The following is a 15,912-nucleotide window of genomic DNA, read 5'->3' on the forward strand; positions in this document are numbered from 1 at the left end:
CCTTTTTCTCATATGAAAATAAATGAGAATTATTTTGTCATTAGTGTTTCTCACATGCTTAAGAGGAGAAGGGTTCAGGAAGTTGTTTGACCTTCTGTGTCACCAAACGTTTAGCCTAACCATCTGTTCTATAGTTGATGCTGCAGGCTGTTAGGATATGTGGGTTGAGAATTGATCTAGCACTGGCATTAGAAATGCGGCAACTTCTGAATGAAGCAGCAGCCCATAAGTTACCTTCCCCCTCAAGTGGACTGGGTGTAAAGAACAGTAAGAATAGCACCACAATTATAATGCCAGTACCCTCTCTGAGGGAGATGTCAACCACACAACTTTTGCATATCAGAGAAGAGAATGGTTCCCCATCTGTGTGGCTGACCCTCCTTCTGCACAACTTGAGAATCTAGTCAGTTGTATGAATTTGTTTAGGAAAAAATATGAAAGCCACTGAAAAGCCTCAATGCCACATCTCACTAATAATCATCCTTTAGTATAATGATGTCTTTCTTCTCTTCCCCTCTTCCACTAAAACCTTCTGTGCTTCCAGGCATTTGCCCTGAAAAGTTTCTTGGAGTTCTCCAAAGCAGATTTGGGGGTGCCTAGAATTTTGTAAAGGAGAGGAGGAATTGTCCTCTTTTTACTTTCTTCTTATGGGAGTTGTGTACCCACTTTTCTTGTCAGGACCATTCTAAACCATTTTAAAAGTAAAACTATTTGCCATTTTAAAAAGAATTAATTTTGAAACTCTTTGAGGGGCATTACGGTTACTTTTATAGTGATACAAAATTGTTAATGGATACATGAAATGGGAAGAACATTAGATTACTAATACCCATTTAAACGTATTTAAATAATTTCATAAATCACTTACAGTTTATTTATCTTTCATAATGGAATATTGATTAGCTTGCTGGTGACCTGCTGAAAGATTTTCCCACCCCAGAGTTTTTATTTGGTTTAGTTTTTCATTATTTATTTTACAGTAATTTATGTTTGAATGATCTTCACCAGACCAGTGTAAAATGAAATAGAAAGGTGGCAGTTTAAAATTTTGATTCCATGGAAAGTAAATTCAGTTTGTTTTAGTAAGGATATAGTCCCAAGTAAGATACAGTTGATGCAATTTAAAGTCTTGTGGAAGATTTTTGTAGGGATGAGGGAGGTGTCCTGCTGAAATGTTTGCATTATATATAGAAAATAAAAAAAATATTGTGCTTATTAAATAATCTTGTTAACTTGGGTATTTTCTTGTGTTTTTTTTAAATATATATTTTCAGATATGGTCCGGAAAAAGAACCCCCCTCTAAGAAACATTGCTAGTGAAGGTGAAACAGAGGCCCTGAAGTCGCCAGGTTCTGCCAGTGACATTATTGAAAGGAAACAAGAATTTTCTGCCGGTCAGATGCAAGAAAACACTGAGCCGGGTGAGGTTGTGGAGCAAACTGACAAGGAGGCGTTTTGCACACATGTCCCTGAGCCATCTCCCAGTACTACAAAGGACTTGAAAATCTCAGTGACGAACGAAAAGACTGGCTTCAATTATGAAAGCCACAATAAGGGAGGAAATGTTCCATCCTTCCCTCATGATGAGGTGACAGACAGAAATATGCCAGCCTTCTCATCTGCAGCTGTTGAGGGAATCTCAGAGTCCTTGAAGTCTCCTCTCAGATCAGATGCAGATGACACCCAAGATGTGGTCTGCGCTCCGTCAGGCGATCTGATGGAGAAAAGCGAAGAGCACTGCATGTCGCCAAAATCTGCGGATGAGACAGTGCATGTGCAAAGCGGTCAATCTGATGGCCGGGGTTCAAGCCCAGCCTCGGTGGCCTCGAAAAACCCACAAGTGCCTTCAGATGGGGATTTAAGGTCAAACAAATTGAAAACAGAATTGTTGGCAAATGAGAATCCAGATACTGCGCCTCTTTCTCCAGAGCTTCAGGACTTTAAATGCAACATCTGTGGCTACGGTTACTATGGGAATGACCCCACAGATCTAATCAAACACTTCCGCAAATACCACCTCGGGCTGCACAACCGCACCAGGCAGGATACTGAGCTCGACACTAAAATTTTGGCTCTCCACAACATGGTACAATTCAGCCACTCCAAAGACTTCCAAAAAGTCAATTGTTCTGTGCTGTCAGGGGTCCTTCAGGACATCAATTCTCAAAGACCCATCTTGCTAAATGGAACTTACGATGTGCAGGTTTGTATCTTGTACTCTCTACACTTTCCTGTGTGTCTCTAAAAAGGAAAGCATCAGAATGTGCTGCATTAATTAAATAATCTCACATGGGCTGTGGAAATGCCACTTAACCTGCATTTCTATTTCACAATTTTTTGTCTGTCCCATGAGCCCATTCCTTCTTTTTCAAATGAAACTTTAGAGTTATAATGAAATATAATATGCTTGCTCCTGTGGACAAATTGAGGACTCTGCTAAAATATAGTTTAATGTTATGAAGATAAGTCTACTCAATGCATAAGTGCTTTCCTACTTTCCTCAAATGTGCATCAAATGAGAAAATAAGGAGCATCTACTTCCTTAACCTCAATCTCAATTTTTCAAAATCTGAACCAGGATGTGTTTTGATTACGTTAAACCAGAGAATGAAATTTGTTCCCCTATAGTTTTTTACACTACTTCAATTATAATCACTGATGATTGGCCATGATGGCCATGGTTTCGGAGAACTCCAAGATATACCAGTTTTCCAAGTTGAAATTGTGGTTTCTATATATAGGCTAGATTAGAACCACAGCTTGATCTTGGTTTTGTTAATAAAAAATAGTTTAACCTAAGTTATTCTAATGTAATGTTGGTAGAGAAAAGTGGAAGGAACATTTTCAAATCCAAGACTCAAGCAATCTAATTTTCACACTGCTACAATGTATCACAGTTTTATATCAAGCTCAGACTGTTAATATGTATATGTTGGGAATTATTGGTGTAATTCACATGTTGCATTTTAATCAACATAAGTTTAGTACATACTAAATATTGGTGGATCTGGCATCCTTAGAGTAATAGATGTCTGTCTGCCTAATTCCTGGGGTTTGGGTGGTGAAGTGGAGGGGAAGACTTCAAATTTAGTGGTTTGATGTAGAATGCAAATGAATAACAAAGAAAGAACTGTGCTTCTGTGAAATAATTCACTGAGGACTCCAAGGATAGTTGAAATGACTGTCTTCAGAATTTTCTTCTGGTCAGAGAATTGGGAAATACTACTTCAAAACTAGAAGAGCTACTGTCAGTTATAGACACTACTGAACTAGTGTCCTCATTCAGTGGAAGATGAATGTATGTGTTCTTAGCAACAGGGCTTAGGTGCAAAAGTCATTGGTTGATAGAAAAGTGAAACATATGCAGATCTGCTTTATTTATGCAAACATTCTTTCTTCTGAATCTGATATTCATATTTTGGATGAGAATTGAATATGACTGAAAGTCATAAAGAAAAAAATATATAAAAGACAATACCAAAGAGTGCCCAGTTATTGAGGTTCCCCTAAGAATGCTTACTTGATTAAAGCTTCCACTGACATGAGGAAAACACATATGAATTTTCAGAAATATCTACATCAATTATCCTGGGAGTAGTTTATTTAGAAAGAACCGCCTTCTACTGAGTCAGATCATTAACCACTCTTGTTGTAACTCATCAAGGATCTGAACAGGTATTTTACACAGCTTCTTTTTTTTACACCATTTGACTAAAGGTGGCAGAAATTAAATTTTGGATCATAAAATATGTTTGGATCACTGAAATACATGTCGTTCTGTATACCATCCACACCAGTAGAATATCCTGCCCATTGTCCATTAATACAGGGATAGGCAACTTGTGGTCCCCTAGCTGCTTTTGTAATATCCTGTCATTCTGCTTTGATTATGCTGATAATTGCTGCTGAAAGTTGCAGTCAAGCATAATCTGGAAGGTCCCAAAATTGCCCACCTATCACTGGAATAGCAGTAACTGCGAGCATTGCAATTATTGGTTCAAACCTTTTTCTGGTGGAAATTGAGTTTTGGGGTATAGACTTGAAGTCTGAAATTTCGAGTATCTCGTTTGAATGATTTGTATGGTAAATAGTTTTGCCTTGTTGCTGCTGTTCTGTGCCTTCAAGTTCACCCTGATTTATCACTTTCAGCAAGATTTCTTTAGAGGAAGTTTACCATTTCCTTCCTCTGAGATTGAAAGGGATTGTGATTTGCCTAAGTTGCACCAGTGAGTTTCCATGGCTGAGTGTGGATTCAAACTCTGATCATCCAGAATCATACTCCAACATTCAAACCATTGCACTATTCTCAAATGATCTTTCCTACCCTGTGGTGTTGTAATGTTCCGTTGGTAAGTAATGGTATGTGAAGTCTCAAGAATGGAGTACAGCATAGAGTGCCATGGCTTTATAGATCAGGGAAGGGATATATCCTCAGCTGTTGTAGCACATAAATCTCTCTTTCCATGAAGAGTAAGTACAAAACCTATATACAAAAATATGAGCGGAAAATGCATTCCCATGAGAAATACCTTTTTTTAAAAAAGAGAAAAATAGTATCTGGATTATTTTATATGTACAATGTGATTTTTGTTGGTTGTTGGAAGCCATGACTTTTCTTATTGATTTTTGATGGAGCAAGGAACATTACGTCTTGAGGATAAGCAGCATAAGTGATCTGCTGCCAGGACTGTAAGGTTTACATTTCCGGACGACAGAAAAACATGTGAGCGTTATGAAAGTAATATTCCATAATAAATCCTTGCACACACTTCATCATCAAAATAGTATGCATTGAGAATTAGGCCTGCATTTTCTTCTTGGACACAGAGTCTAAGAGTTTTTCCCCATGGTTTTGCTTCTGGACATAGCACTGCAGGATATTTTATGGGAGAGAGGTAGGTGGTTCATAATTCAGACTTTTATACTCTGAAGCTATTTAGCAATTTGCCTCAGTTCCTGACCAGTTTCCTACCTTCTCCAAAAACTTGCTTTCCACTAGACTGTCATAGAAAGTTTGCTGCTTTGCACAGTCCTCTCTGATTTATAGTTTTGTTCTCATTCATCACAGAAAAGTTGTAGAACATTTCAAAATATAACCATTATTTTTACTTGTATTTTAACCTCATGCTGCCCAGAATTTTCAGAGTGTAATGTTTTTAAAAAGTAATTAGCTCAAATGGGTTCAGTTAGAGTCAAATTGTACTTTCAGTATGTAGCATATAACTGTGTCTGTTGGGTATGAAACACATAAATTATTCAAAGTATAGCTGAGTAATTAACTCATGTTAGCAACTTATCATACATATCCATGTTTAAGATAACCACATATATAAATTGAAGGCAGGTTTTGGGATGGAAAATTATGGATTTTGACATGACCCATGGATAAATTGAGGATCATTCCATGTAGAGGGGAAAAGCACAAATGTCACCTCAGGACCAGATGTAGAGAAGATCTTCTCTTAGGTTCTTCTAGGATGGACTAATCTCTTGCCTTTCTTTCACCAGTTTACATAGAAAAGGGGATTTTTTTCCCTCACATTTACCCATGGAAAAGTCAACACGGGTGTTTGTTTGTTTTTTTGGGGGGTAGATTTTGGATTAAGATTTTTAGATTTACCTATAAGTTTACAGAGTAAATTAATTCCTCCACTGAAAGGAACATGGTTATAATAAATAAGTGGAGGATATCTGATCTGTGGGTTTGTGTTACTATGATTTAATCTTGGTCTCCTACCCTAGCTTTCCAGGTAAAGACATATCCAAGGATCTGCAAGGTGCGTATGCTTAATAAGCTCTCAATTGTTTAATATGGAGATTTATTTTTTCCTATGCAAGTTGAAAATATAGGAATGAACTGGATCAGAACCAAGGTGGTGGCAAAATGTCTGTGGATCCTAAGTTAGCATCCTGATGCATGTTTACATTTAGTTAAGAATAGGCATATTGAAACGTGAACTGGATTTGATACTTAATAATGTTGGAGCCCCCGGTGGAGCAGTGGGTTAAACCCTTATGCTGGCAGGACTGAATACTAACAGGTCGGAGGTTCGAATCCGGGTAGAGAGTAGATGAGCTCCCTCTGTTAGCTCTGGCTCCCCATGCGGAGACATGGCAGAAGACTCCCACAAGGATGGTAAAACATAAAAACAAACCCACAGAACCTATCTTGTTCGTAACTTGGGGACTGCCTGTATACTCATGTATAAATACTTCAATTCCACTTATATACATCTCATTGATTTCAGTGGTTCTGAAATGGACCAACATTGCATTTGGCCCAATCTGATTTGGAGGGCCAGATATTTCCCACCAGTGATTGAAGTAAAGAGGTATAGACAGTGAGCTTGCATGGTTAAGGATATATGCACATTCATACCTGACCATACACAAGTGTATAAATATTTATTATTTACAGTATTTATATAGCGCCTTTCTTACCCCTGGTGAGACTCAAAGTGGTTTATAGTTTGAAGCTGTAACAAAGTGTAATGCAAAGTAGATAGCAGATGTTTTCTTCCAGTCTCCCACCCCCTTTCTATTCCCATATTTCAATAGTCTGTGCCCACTGCCCATGCTCGTTATTTATGAGCTGTTCTTTAGGTTTTTTTTAAATGACAGCATCAATACCAATACATCTTGGACCTATTGGCATCTTTACTTCCTTCAGGGATGTTGCTCTTCCGGCTGCATAAGAACTAACCTTCAGAGCATTGAGAAAATTGTGGTTTTGTGTTGGATTATGACTTTGAGACACAAGGATTTAAATGCCTGCTTTTGGGTGAATTTGGGCAAGTTAGTTTCAAAGGCAGGAAATAACAATCCCTTCTGAATAAATATTGCCAAAATAAAATCCCATGACAGGATCTTCTTAAGAGTTGCTATAAGTCAGAAATGATTTGAAGGCACACAGCTGCTGCTACTACGTAAAGATTTTTCAGGAAGATGTGGCTGATTCAAAAATTCAATTCTCTATCTGCGAAGAAGACCTTTCCAACTATGGTGGCCAATATACAGAACTCTGTCTTTAAAAAAATCTTTTATTTCTTCCTAAGAGTTATGCTGTTAGGATCTTGGTTATTTATAGGAAAGTTTATGCTTGATTAGATTGGGTTTGAATACTTTTCCTAGGCGGCATTTGCTGAAAGAAACCAGATGTGCACGATATCACAGATTGAATAAATAGAGCAAGAAATAAAACAGATCAATGAAGACTGTCCTTGTTTAATAAGCCTTGGCAACAAGATACTTCAAGGAAGACAAAAAGTAGTAGGAAACAGCACACAGACAATCTAGTTAAGATCAGGTCTTTCTTCTAACCAGAAATATGTTCTAAAAGAGACCAGACGCTCCTATATGAAGCTAGTGATTATTTGAAAGAAACATTTGGCTCTGAAAATAGCTTCTTTCTTTCTTTCTTTCTTTTTCTTTCTTTCTTTCTTTCTGAATGCTAGCTTTCCCTGGCGATCATGGGGAAAAGAGCATTAAAAATTCACTCATGCCAAATGTTAGACTTCATCACTTGTGCATACACCAGATGTTGATGTCGAGCATGTAAGAAGATAAATAACTGATTAATATTTTCATGCTTTGCTGTAAATACTGAACAGATTTTATAAACATGCAGTAAAAGGATGGCTGGAAATTTCTCTAGCACCCACACATTTGTCTTGCAACCCTTCCTATTGCAGACATTCTTGACTCTACTCTGCTCCCTCCTTCAGGGCTGATTCTTATCTTTTCTTATTAAATATGCATCACGAATCAATAATTCTCAGTTTTGGGGGGAGAAAGACTTGAAAATTTACCCACAAGCATGCATACAAACAAAATTATATAATTACTAGTTTAATTTAATATCCCTGGGTTAATCTCAGTGCAGATTTTTGTACTTCTGGAATTGCTTCCAATATCACAATAGGTGTGGGGGACACCTCTGGACCCTTGGTCCTTTGTGCTCTCAAAATTTACTCTAGGGCTTTGTAGCATTTGCATATTGAGATATGCATTGTGAGACAGAATATACCATTTCTTAAACCCACCCTCACTTCGGTTAATGTCTAATATGTTCTGATATCAGTAGGAACCTAAAAACATCAAAATCATCTGGGCATCCCCAGAGCAATGTCCTTGCAGACGGCCAATTCTCTCACACCAGAAGCAACTTGCAGTTTCTCAAGTCGCTCCTGACACGACAAAAAAGAAAGAAAGAAAAAGTAGGAACCATCCTGATGGTTTCACTGCTTGAAAATTTCTTGGTAAGGAAGCCTTGTTTTTTTGTTGCCCTAAAGCACTGTCCAACTTAAAGGAGAAGGAAGCCAGAACAAGAGTTTTTTCCTTGCGTGGATTCCCCTTTTGTATTGGTGAAACAGTGGTTCAGGTGGAGTATCCTTTATCCAAAATTCTTGAGACCAGAAGTGTTTGGAACTTTGAATTTTTTCAGGATATTTGCATCTCCATAATAACATTTCTTCTAGAGTGAATCGAAGTCTAAACACAAAATTCATTAATGTACATAGTCTGGAAGTAATTTTATACATATTATTTTAAAATATTTTTTTGTAAGAAAAAAGGTTTATGTGCACTGAATTATCAGAAAACAAAGTTGCCACTGCTTTAGCTACCAATAGGGACAAGCTTTGTTCTTGGAATATTTTGGAATCCAAAATACAAGGGGCGCTCAACCTGTAATATCCAACAGTTCATAATCAGGAGTCGATCTTCAATAATGTATCTCCCTACTTCAAATAAACAGCTACACTGTTGTCAAGCCCTTTAGTGATAGAAAAGCTTCCCATATAGAGAAAGGGAAGGAATTACACATGTTTAGTCCCAGTGACTCAAATACTTTAGACAGAAATGGAAGTCCCATATTTTTTCTTTCTTTCTTCAGAATCACAGAAGATTCTCAATGTGTTCAGTTTATAATTCTCTGAATGGGGACAGTAATCTGGCTAACTTTTAGAAGTGTGCTTTTGGCCTTTATGGACCACAATCCTTTCCCCCTAAGGTGCTCTGCAACTGGCATTGCACACACAGCTTCCAATATTGATTGAAAGGAAAAAGTCAAGGGACTGCTGGATTTGTAGAGCTCTTACCAACTTTATACCTTGTGAGCTTGAGCTGTAAATTTTACTGCCATGTTCATTTGTAATGCATATGCACCTCAAATAGAAGGGTTATTGTAATTTGTTTATCATCCAAATATTCATATGCTAGTTTGTTTTTATATCTGCCATATCTTTTCTGCATTTGGATCCAAAACTAGCATTTCTTAATGTCTCGTCAGAACAAAAGTATGTTGTCACATTTAAAAAAAAATGAATCTTGTTTGACACTGGATGTGCACGTCTTTCTGAAACTCATTAGCCTCTTGATTTGTTTCTCTGCTACGTTTGCAACATAAGTCATACAGAGCCTGGCAACCTCTGGGTACTGATTTATACTGATCCAGTTTCCAAGGAACAGCCAAGATCGATTCTTTTCCTCTTTTATTCTCTCTTTTCATTTCAGAGATGAACAATGAGCAAAAAAGCTTTTTTTTTTGCAGTGGAATATATTATTTTTGGCCTCCATCCCACTTTGAGTTTTGCATTGCAGTGGGCCTTAATATATGGCACTTGGCATGGATAGAAGAAATTGTTCACACATAATAATAGCAGAATTGGGATCCTTGTCTGAAAGAATAACAGTTCAAGCCTGAAAAGATGTTTTAATCAGAGTGCGGTATGTGTGAACTTAATTGTTGCAAGGTGATAGCAATGCGAATATATCAGTGGTTTCCCCTTTCTTCATAATGTTTCAGAATGAAGTATTTTTTGCCCAGCTAGATCTTAGAGTGTATATGTAACCTATTTTCTACTTGTAACAGAAAAAAAATTGGGTAGAAATTAGAACAATATCTCAAATAATAAATGTGCAGCACAAGTTTATAAAAAAGCCAGAGGCTTTTTGGGGTGGTAGTGGAATGACATGTTGGTAGCAAGACCATGCACATATGTACTGCTCCTACGGCCATCAGTGCCCCTTTGTAATGAAAATATAACAAAATGGACTTCTGCATAAGTACAACATAGGGATTTTTTGTGTGTTGTCCCCACATGGGGAGCCGGAGATGACAGAGCTCAACCCATTCTCCCATGATTCGAACCACTGTCCTCTCAGTCAGCAGTCCTGCTGGCACAAGGGTTTAACCCACTGCGCCACCGGGAGCTCCAACAAAGGGATGGAAGGAGTGTTCAAAAATATTTGGGAAATTGTAAAGACATAAGTTTCTCAGGTGTCAGAAAATCCTGACAAGTAGAATTCTGGACTGAAGAGAATGTCTGCAGAACTTATTATCGACCTGCCAAATCATATAAGGATCGTCACTATCTAAAATGGGTTTAAAGCAAGGATAACCCTTTTAGTCCAAGAGAGTTGGGTGCAATTTCTAAGAAGTACTTGGGGGTTGTATTTCCCCATTGTATTTGTTCACAAGAAGAGTTTAGACAGTTTTCCTGTCAAGAACTTGCTTTTCAAGCTCTTGACTAGTTGTAGTACAGATGGCTGGAAACATCTAGGCTTTACTGATGGTGAAATCATTAAAATTGCCCTGTTGTTTATTAGCCATGGAGATTTAGGGAGACTTTTAGAAGCTGGTTTATTGATTCTGTTTGGACTGCAGGAGTTATAGGTCACAGAGAACCACAGATGAGAAAACCTGTTGGAAACCAAGAGGGGCAGCCAGTGATACTCTATTCTTTCAGGTCCACTCTGTAAACAACATATTTGAGATAGGAAAAGTGTTACATGCCCCCCCCCCCCTTTGCTGTGAACAATTTAAACTTGTAAGTGTAGACTATGATTGGATGCTGGGTACTTTTACTTACTTCCATCTGCAGCTTATTGTGCCATATCACAGGTTTCTCAACATAGACCCAGATTTTTAGGGGCAAAAGGAAAAGGCATGCTAAGAATGTATTTATTGAATATGAACTTCGTTCTCTTTGTAGATGTTAAAATAGAATCCAAGCAATAACATGCAAGTGCCTTCTGTTATCAAAACTCCAGGGTGGTGCTACAGTAACTTGCCATAAATCCTAGTATCTGTCCTGACCTGCATAACATGAAGAACTCTTTAATTGTGGATAGTTAATGCTTTCTGGATGCTATATTGCACAAAGTGAATGGATAAACAAGAGCATTAGATGAAATTTTTAGGATTAGAAGATTAAAAGTAATAGGAAAGTGGCAGACTGGGTGACTCAGGGGATTGGTAAGAGATGTGAGTCTTTCACTTCCTGATTGAAAACTGAAAATTGCGACCCAAGGACTTGGAAGGTTTTGTGCCATCTGATTTTGCAATTTTATTGAGGTGGATCAGAACTTAACTGATGGAAATATTTTTTAATGAAACTCTCTATCAGTTTGTCCAACTGAGAGTGATTCATAACCTGTTTTCTTCCAGGAAGCCAAGCACTCAGTGCAATCTTAGGAATCACTCCAAATATTCCCTCCTTGCATTTGCCATGTTTGCACACCCGCAAATGTCCACTTGCCAATTTTCTCATGCCCAGCAGCACTCCTACTCACAAAGATTTTCCCACAAGTGAGAAACTCTGCTTCACTAAAGAGGAAAGCCCTTTGTCTTTTCTCTTCGATCTCCACCTATCTTTCATGGATGACATTTGTCACCTATTGTTGAGCCCACACAGTGTTGAGATCCAAGTTGAGTACTAAAAGATCTTAAAGTCCTGTTATGATCTTGCTAGTGTAATTGGAGTCATCGCTATGAATATTTTTGGACTGTAAAGGGAGGTGAAGATGAATGGCAATTGGAAGCTATTCATCTTCTTCCACATTTTTTTCTTATAAAGTAGGTGTTTCACATCTTATCCTTGAGAGATCTCCAAGTTCCCCTTTGAATTCTTTACTTCGCAGAGGTTTTTTTTCAGATTTTGTGCCAGTAAGACCAAATGACAACTTTTCAACATTGTGACTTTTTAAATATGAATTAACATGTGTCAGTGAGTAACCAACGCCACCCTAAAATGTGTTTTCTTAACTTTTGGGCTAAGTCAAAATTTACAACCTGAAATAGAAGCCATTCGCAACATATATGCATTTAGAAACTCCTGTATATGCTACATCACACATGCTCCAAACAATAATTTGTACTGCAGTGTTATGGGAGGTTTCTGTCAAGCGTTACCATATATATTGTTTCCCATTGCAGTATCTATCATTATTTTTGGAATATTCTCTTAGAAAGCTAGAGTGATATTGAAAACTAAAAAACACACAAGTTGACCTTACCTTTATCCCCCTGTTGTGGTTGTCTGTTATCTTACTGTACCTCAGCACTGCCAGATGTTTTGGACTTCAGCTCCTGGAATTCCTGATAATTGGACAAGCAGGCTAGGAATGAAGCCCCAAACACCTGGAGAACCACAGGTTGTGCAGGCCTGCTGTTCTTCCTTTTTATGGGAAAGAAAAGATCAAAATATGGTGAGATTTGGTCATGCTGATCTCCTAGGGTTCATGTTGGTGGAGCAAACTCTCCTAGATGAACTACACATAGATGATGCCTCCCTTGAGGAGGTCAGTTCCCAAACATAGGAGACAGTTATTTGGAGGGATGTGATGCATGAAAGGAGGCTAATTCTCTGAGTGGAGTGGGCAAAAGAATTGATTTGAAGCTCTCTACCTTATCAGTGATGATGTGAAACAACAAGAAAGTTAGGGAATGTTCAGATGGTCTTAGAAGATTCAGTACATGAAATGGCCCCTGCCAATCCTCAGAGGAAAAGTGTGGTGGTAGAAGAGGACTTTCCTGCTGAGGGGAATAGAAGCAGTGGTATGTAGGCTTCACAGGAAGTATTGAGATATGTACTGTCTCCTTGAGGAAAAATCCTTGATGTAACAATGAGGCCGATAAGACCTGTGAAACCCACGGACAACTTGGTTCATGTGTGAATGAATGACACTGCAGTTATATAGTGATCCAAAATCTGAAAGGCTTTAATACATAGGTTGTAATTTTATTTCTCCTAGTTGAGGGACATAGCAGTGAATAGCTGGCTCTGCATATGATGCCACTGGAAATTAAAACCACAATGTTCCAACTCTAGCACTTGTTTTTGTGATACTAGTAACAACCAATATGGGAGATAAATACAGAGTGTTATTTGAAATTTCAGATATGTGCATTCAGTCTCCATTGATGAGAAAGGGAACACAGAAAGTGAGGTCCGAAGACAAATACGTGTAGAAAAAATCCACAGTGACAGTTAACTCATATTAATATTAGCCATTTACCTAAATATTGCAGATAGCACCAATATTCTAGCCCTCAGTAAGCCAGATAATACACATAGTGTCATAAACAATTGCCCTGTTTCAGAACTCTGGTTATAGACTGGAACCTCCTAATGAATTATAATGAGCACTTGCTTTGTCTTATCACTCTTTTAACATTCTTTGCTTGATTGCAAACGCCTGTGTCAAAAATTCTGGGAGGCTGGAGGGGTTTCTTACCATTTTCTGTATGTTACTTCTATGTCAGATTGTGTCCATGTATTCTTTTGCATAGAGGTTGACCTGGCTGGCCTGGCAGAAGAGCTATTGCATATCATTGAGAGTATAGTTTAGCTTATATATATCCAAATATGCCAGTTGCACAGAACAGGTGAGGACAACTGAAATGAAGGGCAATATAAATTAATAAGCAGATATTTTCATAACAAAGAAGAGTAGTATTCAGCTTTCATATTACTGCCCTTTCAAGCTCTTTTTCTGTGTATAAAAGTATGGTTGTGGTAATAAATGAAATATGAAAATGATTTTTTGAAATCCAGGTGTTCCACAATACATGTTACGACTGTTTGATGGAAGACAGGGATTCTTGTTGCTGGAGACTAACCAGTTTTTTGACAGCTGAGACATTTGTCCGAAATCTATCCAAAGTTAAAAACAACAACAAAGCTACATGCTTTGGCAAACAGTGCAAATGCATCTGGTTATTTGTGAAGCCAGGAGTGGGTTGTTGTTTAGTTTCTCTGACACAAGTCTTGTTTCTCTTATAGAGAGAAATGATATGAGAATGATACAATTCACTGTAAAGCATTTCTCTTTTTCCTTAATTCTCCAACAAGGTAATGCAGGAAGAGCAAGACGCTCACAAACAGTTGACATGGACTACAAACGTGGAAACTGTAACAGTTGCACCTGTGATTTAGACAACATTTGTGCTATTGCCTTTAAACAGGTTTGAAATCAGTGTAATTATTACAGTATTTTCTGAAAATTAGTCTTACGAAACCTGTATCCAGGATTTCCTAGATGGAAAAATCATAATTGTTAAAACTGACGAGCTTTTTTCATGAAAATATGTTCTTAGACATTCGGAATAAAGGAATACTAATTAAAATAGGGGGGCACAAAATAGCACAAATCCTTTCTCATCCTCTGGTTTCTTAACAGAACATTTGTGTGGGATGAATGGATAACTTCATCTTTCTTTACTAGTTAGATTCTCTCATCTTTTTTCACTATCTATAGGTACTGTATACTGTGCAGCTTTTTCTTTATCCTCTTTCCTCAATTAACTAATTAATTGCTTTTACCCAGTGGGATTTATAATTCTTCTTGGGGCTCCCATACATGAGCAATGGTATTATCTGTCTAGCTGTGACACTGCCTTCCCTTCCATGGAGTTAGATTTCCTGGGGAGGAGGAAGGTCGTTATTGGTGCCAGTGCAATCTCTCCCAAGCTATGTTCAGAAGGCAGTTGAAAAATAGGGGTGGGGGTATGGTTCAATCTTCATGTGCTTTGACCCTTGTAACTATCTCCTCCCTCTTCTCACTTGGAACTGTTGGTGAGGTGGAAGAGTTGCATATCTCTGTACTATGCATTTATTCTGAAAGTGGGTTAAAGAAGTGGCCCATTTTACAGGATTACAGAGCACCATAAAAACAGCTTTTTTTATTTAACATATTTATACTTCACCCTTTTCAACCCCGAAGAGGACTCAAGGTGGCTTTACACATAGGCAGCTATTTGATGCTTTAAAAACAACATATAATTAAAATAAGCATTTAAATTAAGATGCAAATTAATACGCATTAAAACATGTGAAAACATTACATCTATTTTTAAAACCATGCCATCTACAATCGTAATTTCAGCTAATTTCTTATTTATTTCTACCCCGCTCATCTCAAAACCACCTCCCCGGGGGGTGGGGTGGGACTCAGAACAGCTTACACTGGCAACAATTTGATGCCGCAAACATAACAAATAATAGCAATATAAAACAATAAATAGAACAACAGATTAAAAACAATTAAACATTATTATCACAGTCATATAGTCATTTCCATTATTATCATTGTCATATAGTCCAGTTCGATGTCCAAAGTGCTATCATGCCTCTAGCCAAAGGCCTGGTTCCAAAACCATGATTTCAGTTTTTTCCTAAAGGAAAGGAAGGAAGAAACCGACCTGACCTCACTGGGGAGCGAATTCCACAGGTGGGGGGTCACTACCGAGAAGGCCCTGTCCCTTGTCCCCACCAGACATGTTTGCAAAGCTGGTGGGACCAGTTGATCTTAAACTTCAAGGTGGAACGTAGAAGGAGATATGTTCGGACAATAAGCTTATTCACCTTAAGACAGAAGTTGGCAACTTGTTGCCCCTTCAAATGTTTACTCGATTGATTTATATTCACCTTCCTTCTAGGATTGGGATGATATGAGGCACAGTTCTCATAAATGTTGACCATTGGGCATGCTCCAAAACATCAGGAGGAACCACTATGATATACTATAATAGACATTCAGTTCAGAGTAAAAATAGAGTAGCAGATTTATTTTTACATTTTTAAAATTTCTACTGAAGCAATATCATTATTAGCTCCAATTTGTTATGTG

The 15,912-nt window shown here is 37.9% G+C and overlaps 1 protein-coding gene across 7 annotated transcripts in view; it reads left to right on the forward strand.

Annotated features, from left to right (window-relative positions):
* TRPS1 (transcriptional repressor GATA binding 1) overlaps positions 1-15,912 on the forward strand; it is a 256,723-nt gene that overhangs the window by 66,732 nt on the left and 174,079 nt on the right. For all 7 annotated transcript variants that reach the window (XM_067467317.1, XM_067467320.1, XM_067467321.1 and 4 more), the window contains one exon: positions 1,275-2,203. In XM_067467317.1, the coding sequence (XP_067323418.1) occupies positions 1,275-2,203 (929 nt within the window). The remainder of the gene's footprint in view (positions 1-1,274; positions 2,204-15,912) is intronic.

This window comes from Anolis sagrei, chromosome 4 (genome assembly GCF_037176765.1).
Source record: "Anolis sagrei isolate rAnoSag1 chromosome 4, rAnoSag1.mat, whole genome shotgun sequence".
NCBI lineage: Eukaryota > Metazoa > Chordata > Lepidosauria > Squamata > Dactyloidae > Anolis > Anolis sagrei.